This window comes from Crinia signifera, chromosome 5, assembly GCF_055691185.1.
Source record: "Crinia signifera chromosome 5, ASM5569118v1, whole genome shotgun sequence".
Classification (NCBI taxonomy): domain Eukaryota; kingdom Metazoa; phylum Chordata; class Amphibia; order Anura; family Myobatrachidae; genus Crinia; species Crinia signifera.
The window spans coordinates 7998274-8016969 of record NC_139221.1 but is presented as its reverse complement, the minus strand read 5'-3'; the positions used below and the strand labels follow the sequence as shown (position 1 = coordinate 8016969).

General features: G+C 50.8%; 1 protein-coding gene across 2 annotated transcripts in view; it reads right to left on the bottom strand.

Annotated features, from left to right (window-relative positions):
- Nucleotides 1-4395: 4395 nt before the first annotated feature.
- LOC146079912 (uncharacterized) overlaps nt 4396-18696 on the bottom strand; it is a 77333-nt gene continuing 63032 nt past the window's right edge. For both annotated transcript variants that reach the window (XM_083186621.1, XM_083186620.1), the window contains 2 exons: nt 6283-6419; nt 4396-5513 (listed from right to left, as the gene is read on the bottom strand). In XM_083186621.1, coding sequence (XP_083042747.1) covers nt 5499-5513; nt 6283-6419 — 152 coding nt within the window. In that variant the 3' untranslated portion in view covers nt 4396-5498. The remainder of the gene's footprint in view (nt 5514-6282; nt 6420-18696) is intronic.

Here is an 18696-nt window from a genome sequence, read left to right as displayed (position 1 = left end):
ACAGCCCATCACATGCTTCTGAAACCCAGCAGCAGCAGCCTCATTATGGGAGGGTTTTTAATCAGAGGCAGCGCTGCAGCTGTGAGGTCTCTTACAGAGTAAGGTACAGATGGACAAACACAGGCTTTTCATGTCGTGTGTGTATATATATATATTAATCCCCCCTGCAGTTACCCATTGACCAAGTGTATACTGCCTTTACGCTGTGTTCTGACAGTGTAATATTCTCCCATGCAGTTTGCGGCCAGTAATGACAGGTGGGAGCCCCCTGAAGGCTTAATCCAGCCCTGATATATATATATATATATATATATACACACACACACACACACATACAATGCTTGCAGACAGTACATACGTGTGTCATACACACACATGCTGCTATGTACACCTCGTTATGTTACTACAGGAAGAATTAGGCTTCTTGACGCTATTTTCCATGTTACAATCAATGTCTGTTGGTTTGTCTGTCAGTGACCGGGCGTCAGCGCTGTGGTTACGGGCGCTGGGCACTGCCACCAGGATGATCTGTGTGGCGAGGACGCAGTGTTTCATGTACCAGTATTTCTATAGCCGTGCGCTACGGGAAGGGTTGTGCAGTATTTTACATTGACGTGTGCTGAAGAGGCCGGGAATATTGTATCATGTATTGCGTGCCAGCCGCTGTGTATGCCGTGTTCTCAGGCCTGTGTGCCGCCACGTGTCCGTGTGAGGACGCAGGGGGCCTCATTTACAGCTGGACATTTTTGCACTTAGGTATTTGCCGCTAAACATTGCCATACGCCGAATTGTATATGAGCCCCCCAAGGGCATCCACCATCATCACTGCGACACATTCAGGATGCAGGCGCGGTGTGACTTAGACGCTATGCTGTAACAAAGTATCCCCTAACTGCGTCTGGCATGGGCACTGCGCCCACTGAATCAGACCCTGCGCACAACCTTCCGTCTTTCACAGGCACTGTCCCCTGCAGCTTATGGCATGGACGATGTATAGACAGTTACGCCAGGCCCGCGGGTTCTGAGAATGTTACCTCCAACCCCAGTCCTGTTCCGTATGTAGAGATATGTCTTGGGTGGCACTGCATGCAGCTATGCCCGGTTGTGTTGCAGTCGCCTATGTGAGTACTCCCATCGATGTGAGCCCTAAGGACGCAGTTGATGATACAAAGTCACACTCCATAATTTATGGGAGGGCCGTGTATAATGTAGGGGGGCGGGGCGGGTATAATGTAAGGGGGCAGGGCGGGTATAATGTAATGGGGGCAGGGCGGGTATAATGTAAGGGGGCAGGGCTGGAAATAATGTAAGGGGGCAGGGCCTGGAATAATGTAAGGGGGCAGGGCCTGGAATAATGTAAGGGGGCAGGGCCTGGAATAATGTAAGGGGGCAGGGCGGGTATAATGTAAGGGGGGCAGGGCGGGTATAATGTAAGGGGGCAGGGCCAGGTATAATGTAAGGAGGTAGGACCAGGTATAATGTAAGGGGCAGGGCCAGTTATCGTGTAAGGGGGCAGGACCGGGTATAATGTAAGGGGCAGGGCCAGGTATAATGGAAGGGGTAGGGCCGGGTATAATGTAAGAGGGCAGGGCCAGGTATAATGTAAGGGGTAGGGCCGGGTATAATGTAAGGAGGGCAGGGCGGGTATAATGTAAGGGGGGCAGGGCCAGGTATAATGTAAGGGGGTAGGGCCAGGTATAATGTAAGGGGCAGGGCCAGTTATCATGTAAGGGGGCAGGACCGGGTATAATGTAAGGGGCAGGGCCAGGTATAATGTAAGGGGGCAGGGCCGGGTATAATGTAAGGGGTAGGGCCGGGTATAATGTAAGAGGGCAGGGCCAGGTATAATGTAAGGGGGCAGGGCCGGGTATAATGTAAGGGGGGAAGGGCCAGGTATAATGTAAGGGGGCAGGGCGGGGTATAATGTAAGGGGGCAGGGCTGGTTATAATGTAAGGGGGTAGGGCCGGGCATAATGTACGGGGGCAGGTCCAGGTATCATGTAAGGGGGCAGGGCCGGGTATAATGTAAGGGGGTAGGGCCAGGTATAATGTAAGGGGGCAGGGACAAAGGACCTAAATTATGAGATGGAGTGCAAATCACTTTTATTTGTCTGGTCCAGGGGCCAGTGCGTTATCCAGTGTCCATGGCAACAGGGCGGTGCCAGTTATCTGTGTCCTGCAGAGAGAATCAGTGCTGGCGCGTTTCGCCCTCTTCCATATCTGCAGGACCGTCTGTATCTGCCCTCTGGACCGGGGATCTGTGGGGATCCTGCGCTGAGACAATCAATATTCAGAGTTTACACTCACATCTGCCAAATTCTCCTTCATAAATGGATTTACACACCCAATACTCCCTGCAACTCATCTGTTTTCCTGACCGGGAACGGCCGTAATGGTCACCTCGCAGTATGATGCGTCATCAGTGCTAATCCATCAGCAGCTTTTTGAAACATGAGATTTCTAAAAAACGTAGTAGTATAAATGTTTTACTGTATGGTAAAATATTCTGTATTATTCTGTGGAAGCAACAATAGATGTGAGGTGGTCGACAACAGAATTATGGCAGCAGACAGTGACGAACCTCTGAATTAATTTCAGAAAATATTACGGTGATGAACGTAACAGTTTCTCAGCAGTGAAAAGTTACATTACATTAATGGAAACATGTCCGGGATTACGTGATCGTGAATCGTGTATTGGGGTTATGATGGTTCGTGTATTGGGGTTATGGTAACACTCCAGAACAAAATGGCCGCCGTTCAGCCTACATGTCTGCACCAGATGAAAAGTGAATTACTGTATTACTGGCAGATGAGCGCTGCTATGCCTCTGAGGCAAATATGTGACTAGGAGCCTGATTCAGGGATGGATTTAGCGTCACCACTGCAGCAGCTGAGCGCAAATGTCGCACTGGCTGGAAAATGTATTAGAAAATTAAAGACTCAGCAATGGACGTAGATTAGACGGTTATTGGCGTAACCCTGTGTTGCGCTCGCAATGGCCAACCCCAATCTGAGGCGCCGTTGTGCCTGCCTCAAAGCTCCCTCCATGTCAATCACACTGCGGCCAAATCCGCACTGCGACCACCGCTGGTATGTGAATTACACACGAGCAGACCATCGACAATCGCTCAGCTGCTAAAACATTGGGTCTGTATAACGTTCCACACCGCCATATTGCTCCTTATTTATAGCCAGGCTATGGAACAAGAGATGGCGTCTTCTACAGCGTCATCAGCGCAGATGTTTAGCGGAGAGCAGCAGGGCGGAGACGCGGTTTCATTCACTCTTCCATTCGTTGTCCGCTCACAAAGTGTTTCATGTGTACGGTTTCTGTGAAAACGATGTTATGGCATCTGTGGTATTGGAACGGGAATACGCGGTTATTAAGGGTTCGGAGAGTCCGCGGCGTTCTGCTTCATCGCGCCAGATTGCATAACCCTGTGACTTATTAATAAATGGGGTGGTTATTGACCAGTGTTACAGTGTGAGTGATGTGTTATTCTGTGTGTATCCTATGTGACCTGCAGCAGGTGGCTCCCCCTGTGGTGACAGACATGAAGTGCATCCTTATCAGAGATTATACCGCCATGTAATAAGCAGAGTTAATGTACATATCTCAGGAAACGAGACCCTTTTCTAACTGAGGGAGAGGTGTCATTTTATTCAATAAAGTTTTTTTATTATTACTGATTTGCATGAATTTGTTTTCTCTGGAAAGTCAATATAATTCTACAAATAAAGTTTTTACTGTCTGTGTCATGTGGCAAACGATGTGGATGCGATGTAAACCATCGATGTGTGCATGGTTTCTGACCACCTGTGGAAAACTATCGATGGCTCAATGTTAATCATGTGCAGACCGACCAAGTACATCATTGGTGGTCCCCCATTGATGGCAAAACTATCACCATCGATGGATAACCCAAATGAGATGTGGAGTTAGTGATATACATGATTGTACTGGCTGGTATTTTAGCTGGCCCTAAGGCCCCCATACACTATGCGATTCGGGCCCGATTACACCCGAGTCGGATGGATCGGGCTGTGAAATCGGGCCACATCGCATTTGCAGACATCGATTGGGGCCATGTCGCGTGGCTGAGATGCAGGATCTCTAAGTAGCTGAGCCGGCTCTGTTTTCCGTGTGTGTGGGGGGAGCAGAGACTGCACATCGGTCTGGTAGAAGCACTGGCGGTAATGTACCAGCGCTGCTAGTCTTATCAGCCCGTGGATTCGGCCATGTTATTCATACACTGTGCGTATCTGGGGCAGTGGGAACAAACAATACAATGTGCAACTGTAAACTAACAATTTGTCCGAAGTAGAGAATTACATCTTTAAAATGGTTCCTTAATTATTGATTTTGGTTAAAAATAAAGGAAAATACATATGATTTGTAGCAGGGCTGCTTTATTGTCACTTGGTCACTGTGGGGCAGATTTATTAAGCTCGGTGAAGGGATAAAGGGGCCCATTTATCAAGCAATATTTGCGGTTAAATCCCCGAAAACATCTCCGATCCCTGCTGCGATCCCCCCCTGCAGCGCCGCCGGCCGCATCCCCCATAGGTTTCTATGGGGGATGCGAAGCTGCCCGATGTATCAACATCGGGCAGCCCGGCATCGCACCCCTGGGCTATCGCCATTCTAAAATGGCGATAGCCCGTTGTAGCCTATGGCTACACATCGCACTGCCCAAGCGGCAGTGCGGTCAGCGGGGTCGCGGGGGGTCAGCGCGTAACCGCGCATGCGCAGACCCCCCGGCTTCCGGCACCGGGTATCGCAGGGACAGGCTCCTTTCGGAGCCCTGTCCCTGCGCCCGGCAGATAATACATATCAGTGATATGCGGTAATATTCCGCCCAGATCGCATTATAAATGCGATCAATGATAAATGGGGGCTAAAGTGTCTGGTTTTTATCACCGGCCAATCAGATCCCACCTGTCCTAGCTGATTGGCCGGTGATAAAAACCAGACACTTTACCACTTCACCGAGTTTAGTAAATATGTCCTTATGTTACATAAACAGTGGTTACTGGATGACTGTGTGAGATCAGGGGAGTCAGGGCTGACCCCGGTTTCCTGGCCCGATTCAGGTCTGATTGCCGCTGTGCGAATTTGCAAGGACTGCGCATGCGTACGGATCATAGCGGGCATGTGCGAGGCCAAACAGCGACAAAATCCAGCAATTACTCTGATAGCCATTCGCAAGTTGATTGACAGGCAGCTGACGTTTGGGGCTTAAGGGTGTCCGGCAAGGATTTTCTCACCCGCCGCACATCGCTATTGCTGCTGTGTCCACACGGGGCGATTCAGGGACACATTCTAAGCGATTCTGATGATGTAGTCAATGAATTGTCCCGTGTGTAACGACGAGGGTCAGATTACTGGCAGGAAGTGCGGTGTGCAGAGGAAAATCTCCCCCCACAATCACGGTCATCTCAAGGTAGTCTTCTGGGTGTGATGACTGTACAACCTCCTCTCCAGATATTCCGTCACTACGACCGCTGAACCTAGAGGGAAGGATATTAGATATGTGGGTATTAATTGTATAATATATATATATTCTGAGACAAAAACTCGGCAAAAGGTCAGCCGGCATTATCCGCTGTAATATTGTTATTATTAATGAAGAGACAAAATGGCTGCTCCCCGTGAGGTAATTCTGGTTACAAGGTTTTAACGCTTTCTCCCTGAGCCCCTGAACCTAGGTGGACTACAGGTAACAGTGGGTCCTCAATGTCTGGGCATGCTGGCACTTCTGGTTCTATAAGTGCCATTTATTTATTCACCATGAACTCCGCACCTATTGCTACCAGGGGTGCCGATTTCCCATGGAATACCAGGCCTGTGCCATTATGGCAGGGGGACCCCATGCTGTGTGTCCCATTTCTATAGTATCAGCCCCTGTTGGTTTGGTTATGAGGACAGAAAACCGCACCATCATTTTACTAGTTTTCATTGCCAACCAAGGCTGAGGGGTCCTGTAGGCAAGGCCACCAATAGGGGGGTTCTGTGGGTACAGCTGTCCCAGACTGAAAACGAGTCCCGGGCCCCAAAATTCCTGATGGCAGCCCTGATTGTAGGGGGACCCCAATTTGTTTTAACTATTTATATTTATATCCTTTTAAACCTAACGAGGCCCACACATATTACACGCCTCCTAATAAGTCTATTAATTATAATGATCTAATTGACATATACAACGTTCAAGGCAACCACTACCCACCATAGGTGTCAGGGTTACACTGCACAGCGCACTCAGAGAAGATAGATACTGACCTGTCTCCACCACACACAGTGCAGCACCAGTATAAGCAGAAGGAATAGAGCGGCACACGTGTACCTCACAGTCAGTGATGAAATGGCACCCGGCACCTCAGGGTCCTCTCTTTCAGTGTGTGCGTATGGCGTTGGATCTAGAAGACATGACATAGGAGAACCTCTAGTTATCTCTGTTATCTGGAAGGGTGGTTGGGGTCTGGGTATATAGTGGGAGAGAGAAGCTTCTGTTGACAGTGGGGTGCATATAAACGCAGAGTGCACCTGCTCTGGCGCATTTGCGATAGAGACGCACAACATCAGAATTGGGTTGGGAAAGTGCTGAGGGTTCCTGAGCTGTGATTGGCTCATGCATAAAGATGGCGTGAGATTGTCAAGGTTGTGTCGGTGGTTGGGACATACACAGAAAGTGCACCTGCCACAGGGGTACAGCAAGATGGTGTGACCAATGTGGGCATATAATACAAAAAAAAACACAAAAAAAACAGAAAATGGATTGAATTCCCAAATGGTAAGTACTAGGGTGTTGTTAAAACACTGGGCCCTGAATATGAAAAAAATGTTCTGGACAGTTCAGTTCCCAAGATGTTGTCCAATTATATTCCGGATTATCCACTGGGGTCCAATGAAGACCTTGACAAAGCCACATATACGGGCGAAACGCGTTGGTGATATTGCTGGGACCTGCTTTGACATTACTGCACTACCTGCCTATTGATCTGCACTTTGCACTTTTCTGTCCCCCCACTGGAGCACCGTCCACTATGACCTAGCACAAGTGCACTCTAAAGAGGACCCACTGTGGCTACACCAGTCCACCATTGGATCAGGATACCTTCAGTGGTCATCTTGGTGTTCCTCCAAGTACTATCGCACTCAGGAGAGGTTCCCCCCCTTGGTACTTGAAATCCACCACCTGATTGGGAAACCTCTAGTGACTCTTTGGTCTTCATTGGACCCCAGTGGATAATCCGGAATATAATTGGACTACATTTTGGGAACTGAGCTGTCCAGAGCAGGTTTTTCACATTTTTTTCATATTCAGGTCCCAGTGTTTTAACAATCATTATTTCATTTAGCAGCTTATAGTTTTTTAACTGATTTTATTTGAATGTCCCTATATCATGTTATTAATCTATCATTAAATTGTCTTTTTACCACTTAATAATATTTGACACCCTAGTACTTACCATTTGGGAATTCAATCCATTAGCGCGTTGCACAACCATTTTCTGTTTTTTTTTTTTTATTATACGGGTGTGACAACCCTTGTTTCTGTACACTGCAGCTTGGCAGGACCACCCATCTATTGTGCCTCATTTTGGTAACGATGCGGCACACTTAGCATCAGCCCTGGACATATGCGGCACACTTAGCATCAGCCCTGGACATATGCGGCACACTTAGCATCAGCCCTGGACATATGCGGCACACTTAGCATCAGCCCTGGACTGATGCGGCACACTTAGCATCAGCCCTGGACTGATGCGGCACACTTAGCATCAGCCCTGGACAGATGCGGCACACTTAGCATCAGCCCTGGACAGATGCGGCACACATAGCATCAGCCCTGGACTGATGCGGCACACTTAGCATCAGCCCTGGACTGATGCGGCACACTTAGCATCAGCCCTGGACTGATGCGGCACACTTAGCATCAGCCCTGGACTGATGCGGCACACTTAGCATCAGCCCTGGACTGATGCGGCACACTTAGCATCAGCCCTGGACTGATGCGGCACACTTAGCATCAACCCTGGACTGATACGGCACACTTAGCATCAGCCCTGGACTGATACGGCACACTTAGCATCAGCCCTGGACTGATACGGCACACTTACCATCAGCCCTGGACTGATACGGCACACTTACCATCAGCCCTGGACTGATACGGCACACTTACCATCAGCCCTGGACTGATACGGCACACTTAGCATCACCCCTGGACTGATACGGCACACTTAGCATCACCCCTGGACTGATACGGCACACTTAGCATCACCCCTGGACTGATACGGCACACTTAGCATCACCCCTGGACTGATACGGCACACTTAGCATCACCCCTGGACTGATACGGCACACTTAGCATCAGCCTTGGACTGATACGGCACACTTAGCATCAGCCCTGGACTGATACGGCACACTTAGCATCAGCCCTGGACTGATACGGCACACTTAGCATCAGCCCTGGACTGATACGGCACACTTAGCAGCACTGGACTGATACGGCACACTTAGCATCAGCCCTGGACTGATACGGCACACTTAGCATCAGCCCTGGACTGATACGGCACACATAGCATCAGCCCTGGACTGATACGGCACACTTAGCATCAGCCCTGGACTGATACGGCACACTTAGCATCAGCCTTGGACTGATACGGCACACTTAGCATCAGCCTTGGACTGATACGGCACACTTAGCATCAGCCTTGGACTGATACGGCACACTTAGCATCAGCCCTGGACTGATACGGCACACTTAGCATCAGCTCTGGACTGATACGGCACACTTAGCAGCACTGGACTGATACGGCACACTTAGCATCCGCCCTGGACTGATACGGCACACTTAGCATCACCCCTGGACTGATACGGCACACTTAGCATCACCCCTGGACTGATACGGCACACTTAGCATCACCCCTGGACTGATACGGCACACTTAGCATCAGCCCTGGACTGATACGGCACACTTAGCATCAGCCCTGGACTGATACGGCACACTTAGCATCAGCCCTGGACTGATACGGCACACTTAGCATCAGCCCTGGACTGATACGGCACACTTAGCTTCAGCCCTGGACTGATACGGCTCACTTAGCATCAGCCCTGGACTGATACGGCACACTTAGCATCAGCCCTGGACTGATACGGCACACTTAGCATCAGCCCTGGACTGATACGGCACACTTAGCATCAGCCCTGGACTGATACGGCACACTTAGCATCAGCCCTGGACTGATACGGCACACTTAGCATCAGCCTTGGACTGATACGGCACACTTAGCATCAGCCTTGGACTGATACGGCACACTTAGCATCAGCCTTGGACTGATACGGCACACTTAGCATCAGCCCTGGACTGATACGGCACACTTAGCATCAGCCCTGGACTGATACGGCACACTTAGCAGCACTGGACTGATACGGCACACTTAGCATCCGCCCTGGACTGATACGGCACACTTAGCATCACCCCTGGACTGATACGGCACACTTAGCATCACCCCTGGACTGATACGGCACACTTAGCATCACCCCTGGACTGATACGGCACACTTAGCATCACCCCTGGACTGATACGGCACACTTAGCATCACCCCTGGACTGATACGGCACACTTAGCATCACCCCTGGACTGATACGGCACACTTAGCATCACCCCTGGACTGATACGGCACACTTAGCATCAGCCTTGGACTGATACGGCACACTTAGAATCAGCCCTGGACTGATACGGCACACTTAGCATCAGCCTTGGACTGATACGGCACACTTAGCATCAGCCCTGGACTGATACGGCACACTTAGCATCAGCCCTGGACTGATACGGCACACTTAGCAGCACTGGACTGATACGGCACACTTAGCATCAGCCCTGGACTGATACGGCACACTTAGCATCAGCCCTGGACTGATACGGCACACTTAGCATCAGCCTTGGACTGATACGGCACACTTAGCATCAGCCTTGGACTGATACGGCACACTTAGCATCAGCCTTGGACTGATACGGCACACTTAGCATCAGCCCTGGACTGATACGGCACACTTAGCATCAGCCCTGGACTGATACGGCACACTTAGCATCCGCCCTGGACTGATACGGCACACTTAGCATCCGCCCTGGACTGATACGGCACACTTAGCATCACCCCTGGACTGATACGGCACACTTAGCATCACCCCTGGACTGATACGGCACACTTAGCATTAGCCTTGGACTGATACGGCACACTTAGCATCAGCCCTGGACTGATACGGCACACTTAGCATCAGCCCTGGACTGATACGGCACACTTAGCATCAGCCCTGGACTGATACGGCACACTTAGCATCAGCCCTGGACTGATACGGCACACTTAGCATCAGCCCTGGACTGATACGGCACACTTAGCAGCCCTGGACTGATACGGCACACTTAGCATCAGCCCTGGACTGATACGGCACACTTAGCATCAGCCCTGGACTGATACGGCACACTTAGCATCAGCCTTGGACTGATACGGCACACTTAGCATCAGCCCTGGACTGATACGGCACACTTAGCATCAGCCCTGGACTGATACGGCACACTTAGCATCAGCACTGGACTGATACGGCACACTTAGCATCCGCCCTGGACTGATACGGCACACTTAGCATCAGCCCTGGACTGATACGGCACACTTAGCATCAGCCCTGGACTGATACGGCACACTTAGCATCAGCCCTGGACTGATATGGCACACTTAGCATCAGCCCTGGACTGATACGGCACACTTAGCATCAGCCCTGGACTAATACGGCACACTTAGCATCAGCCCTGGACTGATACGGCACACTTAGCATCAGCCCTGGACTGATACGGCACACTTAGCATCAGCCCTGGACTGATACGGCACACTTAGCATCAGCCCTGGACTGATACGGCACACTTAGCATCAGCCCTGGACTGATACGGCACACTTAGCATCAGCCCTGGACTGATACGGCACACTTACCATCAGCTCTGGACCAGGGCCGTCTTAACATTAGGAAGGGCCCCTGGGCAACCTAGTTCACTGGACCCCCCCCCCCCCAAATTAGTTTGCCCAGGAGCCCACAGTCACCTCCCCAACCCTCACCTCTCTGGCTCCGTGCGGCAGCCAGTCAGCTTCCGGCGGCTGGGGCTCCGATCATCTTCGCTGGGGGATCCGGGCAGCGGGATCAGGGTAGCGGCGGTAGCTAGGAGCCTGCCCTGAAGCGGCAAAGCGCTATTAACTGGCGGGGCGGGAAGCGCTGTTGCATTTGAAAAGACTGGCCAGACGCTGATTGGCTGAATTCAGCCAATCAGCATTCAGCCAGTCATTTTAAATGCAGCAGCGGTTCTCGCCCCCCCTGCCGACAAATAGCGCTTCGCCGCTTCGGGCTCCTAGCTACCGCCACCGATGCCCTGATCCCCCTGTGAGGGTGATCAGAACCCCGGCACACGGACCCCCGAAATTAAATTCACTGCTAGCTAGGAGGTGAAGCGCTATTTGCCGGAGGGGTGGGAAGCGCTGTTGCCTTTTCAAAGACTGGCCGGATGCTGATTTTCTGAATTCAGCCAATCAGCGTCCGGCCAGTCTATTCAAATGCAACAGCGCTTCCCGCCCCGCCGGCAAAAAGAGTTTCGCCGAATCAGGCTTCTAGCTACCGCCACCGCCCTGATCCCCCTGCCCGGATCCCCCAGCGAGGGTGAGCGGATTCCCGGACCCTGGCCACCATCTTTTCCATTGGGCTGGGCCGGGGGCCCCTAGGTCCTAGGGCCCCCGGGCAACTGCCCATCGTGCCCAATGGGAAAGACGGCACTGCCCTGGACTGATACGGCACACTTAGCATCAGCCTTGGACTGATACGGCACACTTAGCATCAGCACTGGACTGATACGGCACACTTAGCATCAGCCCTGGACTGATACGGCACACTTAACATCAGCCCTGGACTGATACGGCACACTTAACATAAGCCCTGGACTGATACGGCACACTTAGCATCAGCCTTGGACTGATGCGGCACACTTAGCATCAGTCCTGTACTGATGCGGCACACTTAGCATCAGCCCTGGACTGATACGGCACACTTAGCATCAGCCCTGGACTGATACGGCACACTTAGCATCAGCCCTGGACTGATACGGCACACTTAGCATCAGCCCTGGACTGATACGGCACACTTAGCAACAGCCCTGGACTGATACGGCACACTTAGCATCAGCCCTGGACTGATACGGCACACTTAACATCAGCCCTGGACTGATACGGCACACTTAACATCAGCCCTGGACTGATACGGCACACTTAGCATCAGCCCTGGACTGATACGGCACACTTAGCATCAGCCTTGGACTGATGCGGCACACTTAGCATCAGCCCTGTACTGATGCGGCACACTTAGCATCAGCCCTGGACTGATACGGCACACTTAGCATCAGCCCTGGACTGATGCGGCACACTTAGCATCAGCTCTGGACTGATGCGGCACACCTAGCATCAGCCCTGGACTGATACGGCACACTTAGCATCATCCCTGGACTGATACCGCACACTTAGCATCAGCCCTGGACTGATACGGCACACTTAGCATCAGCCCTGGACTGATACGGCACACTTAGCATCAGCCCTGGACTGATACGGCACACTTAGCATCAGCCCTGGACTGATACGGCACACTTAGCATCAGCCCTGGACTGATACGGCACACTTAGCATCAGCCCTGGACTGATACGGCACACTTAACATCAGCCCTGGACCAGGGCCGTCTTAACATTAGGAAGGGCCCCTGGGCAACCTAGTTCACTGGACCCCCCCCCCCAAATTAGTTTGCCCAGGAGCCCACAGTCACCTCCCCAACCCTCACCTCTCTGGCTCCGTGCGGCAGCCAGTCAGCTTCCGGCGGCCGGGGATCCGATCATCTTCGCTGGGGGATCCGGGCAGCGGGATCAGGGTAGCGGCGGTAGCTAGGAGCCTGCCCTGAAGCGGCAAAGCGCTATTAACTGGCGGGGCGGGAAGCGCTGTTGCATTTGAAAAGACTGGCCAGACGCTGATTGGCTGAATTCAGCCAATCAGCGTTCGGCCAGTCTTTTCAAATGCAGCAGCGGTTCCCGCCCCACCGGCAAATAGCGCTAATGGGAAAGATGGTGGCCGGGTGGCGGGGATCCGACCATCCTCGCTGGGGAAGGGGATCAGGGCGGCGGTGGCGGTAGCTAGGAGCCCGAAGCGGCAAAGCACTATTTGTCGGCGGGGGCGGGAAGCGCTGTTGAATTTGAAAAGACTGGCCGGATGCTGATTGGCTGAATTCAGCCAATCAGCATTCAGCCAGTCATTTTAAATGCAGCAGCGCTTCTCGCCCCCCCTGCCGACAAATAGTGCTTCGCCGCTTCGGGCTCCTAGCTACCGCCACCGATGCCCTGATCCCCCTGTGAGGGTGATCAGAACCCCGGCACACGGACCCCCGAAATTAAATTCACTGCTAGCTAGGAGGTGAAGCGCTATTTGCCGGCGGGGTGGGAAGCGCTGTTGCCTTTTCAAAGACTGGCCGGATGCTGATTTTCTGAATTCAGCCAATCAGCGTCCGGCCAGTCTATTCAAATGCAACAGCGCTTCCCGCCCCGCCGGCAAAAAGAGTTTCGCCGAATCAGGCTTCTAGCTACCGCCACCGCCCTGATCCCCCTGCCCGGATCCCCCAGCGAGGGTAAGCGGATTCCCGGACCCCGGCCACCATCTTTCCCATTGGGCTGGGCCGGGGGCCCCTAGGTCCTAGGGCCCCCGGGCAACTGCCCATCGTGCCCAATGGGAAAGACGGCACTGCCCTGGACTGATACGGCACACTTAGCATCAGCACTGGACTGATACGGCACACTTAGCATCAGCCCTGGACTGATACGGCACACTTAACATCAGCCCTGGACTGATACGGCACACTTAACATCAGCCCTGGACTGATACGGCACACTTAGCATCACCCCTGTACTGATGCGGCACACTTAACATCAGCCCTGGACTGATGCGGCTGATAGGGCACACTTAGCGCACTGGACTGATACGGCACACTTAGCATCAGCCCTGGACTGATACGGCACACTTAACATCAGCCCTGGACTGATACGGCACACTTAGCATCACCCCTGTACTGATGCGGCACACTTAACATCAGCCCTGGACTGATGCGGCTGATAGGGCACACTTAGCGCACTGGACTGATACGGCACACTTAGCATCAGCCCTGGACTGATACGGCACACTTAGCAGCACTGGACTGATACGGCACACTTAGCATCAGCCCTGGACTGATAGGGCACACTTAGCATCAGCCCTGGACTGATACGGCACACTTAGCAGCACTGGACTGATACGGCACACTTAGCATCAGCCCTGGACTGATACGGCACACTTAGCAGCACTGGACTGATACGGCACACTTAGCATCAGCCCTGGACTGATACGGCACACTTAGCATCGGCCCTGGACTGATACGGCACACTTAGCATGAGCCCTGGACTGATACGGCACACTTAGCATCAGCCCTGGACTGATACGGCACACTTAGCATCAGCCCGGGACTGATACGGCACACTTAGCATCAGCCCTGGACTGATACGGCACACTTAGCATCAGCCCGGGACTGATACGGCACACTTAGCATCAGCCCTGGACTGATACGGCACACTTAGCAGCCCGGGACTGATACGGCACACTTAGCAGCCCGGGACTGATACGGCACACTTAGCAGCACTGGACTGATACGGCACACTTAGCATCAGCCCGGGACTGATAGGGCACACTTAGCAGCACTGGACTGATACGGCACACTTAGCAGCACTGGGTAGCCATTGACACTGTACTTTATACGGATTTACTACTCTGCTACATTCCCAAATAGAAGGCTAAAGTCCCTAAATATGCCAACAAGTCATCACCCAGCACAATATGTTATTAATGATCTGATCATACCGTGTAGGTGACCAGACATTTCTATAGATGCTGGCTCTACAGTGGTCTCTGTCCAAACCCCCACTGCACAATTGCAGAAGTGTGTCTTTACTCTCCGCAGGCATATGCTAAGCCTGAACTAAAACTGTCACCACTGAAGAACTTCCTTAAAAAAACATCCTGTATGATATACACTGTACATTTACATAGAAACAACAAGCAGGTGTGTGGGTGTAAAACAGTGTGAACAGGTTTTTGATGTAGGGGCAGTATGACAGGTGTCGGATGTGGGGGCGGTGTGACAGGTGCGGGATGTGGGGACGGTGTGGCAGGTGTCCGATGTGGGGACAGTGTGACAGGCGCGGGATGTGGGGATAGTGTGACAGGCGCGGGATGTGGGGATAGTGTGACAGGTGCCGGATGCGGGGACGGTGTGACAGGTGCGGGATGCGGGGACGGTGTCGCAGGTGCGGGATGCGGGGACGGTGTCACAGGTGCGGGAAGCGGGGACGGTGTCACAGGTGTGGGATGTGGGGACGGTGTCACAGGTGCTGGATGTGGGGACGATGTCACAGGTGCGGGATGTGGGGACGGTGTCACAGGTGCGGGATGTGGGGACGGTGTCACAGGTGTCGGATGTGGGGACGTCGGCACCACTTCCCATCACCCCTCACCCATAGCAATTTGCATTTTGGTGCCCTGTGTCAGAAACAGCAGTGGCGCCCCCACCCCCCATATCTTAAATAGGGACAATGTATGCGTAGGAGGCACAACCCAAAAAAAGGGGTGTGTTCTTGCTGGGAAGGGGCATGGCCACACATTAGCACCCCCCCCAATATGTACCAATCCTACTGACACACTTCCACTTTTTGCATGTGCGCATGTAACGATCATGCAAACCACACTTGGCGCATGCGCACTGCCTCGTGTATGGTTGTGTCTGCGCAGTGTGCCGATAGTTATTTATTGCGCTATAATTCAGATTTGCACCTGATGCAGAATGAGGGGAGTTTTAGTGGCAGATGATTGTCACTGAGAAAGCGCAACTGCACTCCAATAATTCACAATATTTAATCAATCATGATTTTGAATTGATTTAAAAATACACAATAATAACAATTCATGCATGAAATACAATTCCTATAATATTAAAAAACACACACACAAACAAGACATACAACATATAACATATAGAGTCCTGTTCTAGACACTTAATGAGGCTGATTTTTAGTGTCTATTGAGGCTTAATGAGGCTTTTTATGGCTTTATGCTTTTTGGAATGAGTGAGGCAGTATTCATTTATAGTTACCAGTCCCAATCACGGCTTATTAAAGTTGTCTCCTCTGAATAGATGTATCACCACAAAAGTCCTTTTTTCTGAGTTCCCTCTCTACCTCCACTGAGGGTGAGCGCTCCAGGAGTTGGGTGTTGAACCAGGTATTTTACCCAGAATTTCCGGCAGGTGAATACCGCAGAGTTTTGAGACTCCTCTTTCAATAGCCATGGGTGCTGGATCGATAATGGGGCTCCACATACGCGTTTCTCCGCCTTGGGACTATGTCAGCGGCTTCCTCAGATGAATCCCCACTGTCACTGATGCTATTTTTATAGCCGGCGTGTTCGCGGGCACTCGATCTCTTACTTCCGCAATTTGCGTTCCACGCCTCGTTATCGCCGCCTCTATTTATAGGCAGCGGCAGCCATATTTGCAAACACATTCAAGCCTTGTTCTCAGTCCACCAATCTTAGATCTGTTGGCGGCCATTTTAATTTTTACACCAAGCTCATTTTGCCTCTATGCCTCATATCCATACGTATTTAAATATTTATGCCTCCATGATTGTATCCGGTCTTAGACGCTGAATTTCTCATTTAGTAATTAGAACCTCCGCCCTCTTTAGATTCCGATCTCCATTTTTAGAAAGGGCATTGCCTCACTCATATAGCCAATACCTCATATGCCTACTTTTATTTGTTTGTTTATTTCTTTGCCTCAGAACTCACTACAATTTTACAGATATCATAGACATTCAGACATAATAAAAAGAACCATAAATGATGTAAAAAAATATATATATAAATATATATATAAAAAATATACAACCTTATACCACCAGCATTAATTGCAAATGCAAATGATAGGACCAGCACATCCAGTATTGAATGAAAATATCAGCACATTTATTCAAATAATGTGAAACAGGTCAATACTTATCCACGGGCAGCAGCAGGATCAACATGGAATATCACATGGATCTATAGGCAGCACAATTGTAAGCCGTGGAGCAATCTGGTGCCCTGACGGGCCATTTCGGCGCTTCTGCGCCTTTCTCAAAGGGAGTCACACAGAATGAGCCCCAAATGACCATATTTAAGGAGGTGGAGTGTGCCATACTTACCCAAGGTCAGGGGTGATCAGGACGCCGTCCGCACTCTGCCGCCGCCATTCCTCCGTCTCCTCCCGTCTAGCGTCACAGCTACCGCATCCGGAATCAAAAACTGGAAGCGGAACTGAGTTCACCAGCCGTGGAGTGCGGGGGAATGATCAGGCTGCCGCACAGTCCGGATGTTGTCACTGTTACACATCCGTAGCCATGGGAACCTGGCAACACACAATTCCAATATAACTGAAGTAAGAACCAAATAATGTATAACAAAACATAATATAACGGATCCACAGTGCTCAGTGCGTGCAGCCAAATATAGAAATTCAATACAGGTAACAATATCTCTCTTATAGTGAATCATATCCAACGGGACCTGTATATACTAATGAAAAGGCTTACACACACTGCGCATGTGTGATCTAAAAATAAACCATACACCAAAAAATAAAAATCAAAGGAAACCTATAAAAGCACACAACTAAGTACCAGGAAGGTAAAATCACAAAAGCAGAGTACATATATATTATGACATAGGCCAATTAGGTCAAAAAAGACCCAGTAGGCTCCATCGGTTTCACTGCACACATATCTAGATGAAAATAGACATATTTAGTTCCTCATTGAGGCCTTTAGGAGCGAGAGATTGCAAATCGTAAATCCATTGGCTCTCACGTTGGAGTAGCCTTTTATGCCGATCACCCCCTCTTCTCATCGGGGGAATATGATCGATAGGCATAAACTTAAAGTCTCTCATTCGATGACCACAGTTTGCAAAGTGCCTTGCTACTGGAGGGGTTAATTTGTCTACCTTAATCAATGCTTTTTTCACCGAGGAGCGGTGAGCCGCAATTCTCTCTGTGAGGTTATCAGACTCACTGTAAATCTGTAATTGTTATATTTTAGTAGGTGTAGTGATTAATGTACTTTTTAGTCCGTCGGTACCCTCTTGTTCTCCATATATGTCTATATTCCCCATAGCTGCGTGTATTTCCAGATCAGATCGCTCTTGCCCAAATATGGTCTGACAGGAAATAGCCAGGAAAGAACATTGCATGGATTCACCCATATGTTATGTCCACAGGGGGGGATCCAATTCCCCTGCTATCAACAGGAAGGTTGTTCACAGGGGGTAATCAGGACATAATGTAATCAGACTGTTTTTGTGTCTATATCGTCAGTTCCTTTGTGTCAATACCAGACTTAGTGGAACCGGGCACCACAGGGGGTGATCAAATTCCCCTGCTATCAACAGGAAGGTTGTCCACAGGGGGTGACCACCACACAACGTAATCAGCTGGTTATTGTTCATTGTATTGATACTCCCTTGCATATCTCTGGTCACTAGCAGACTTACTGGAACCGACCCCAGC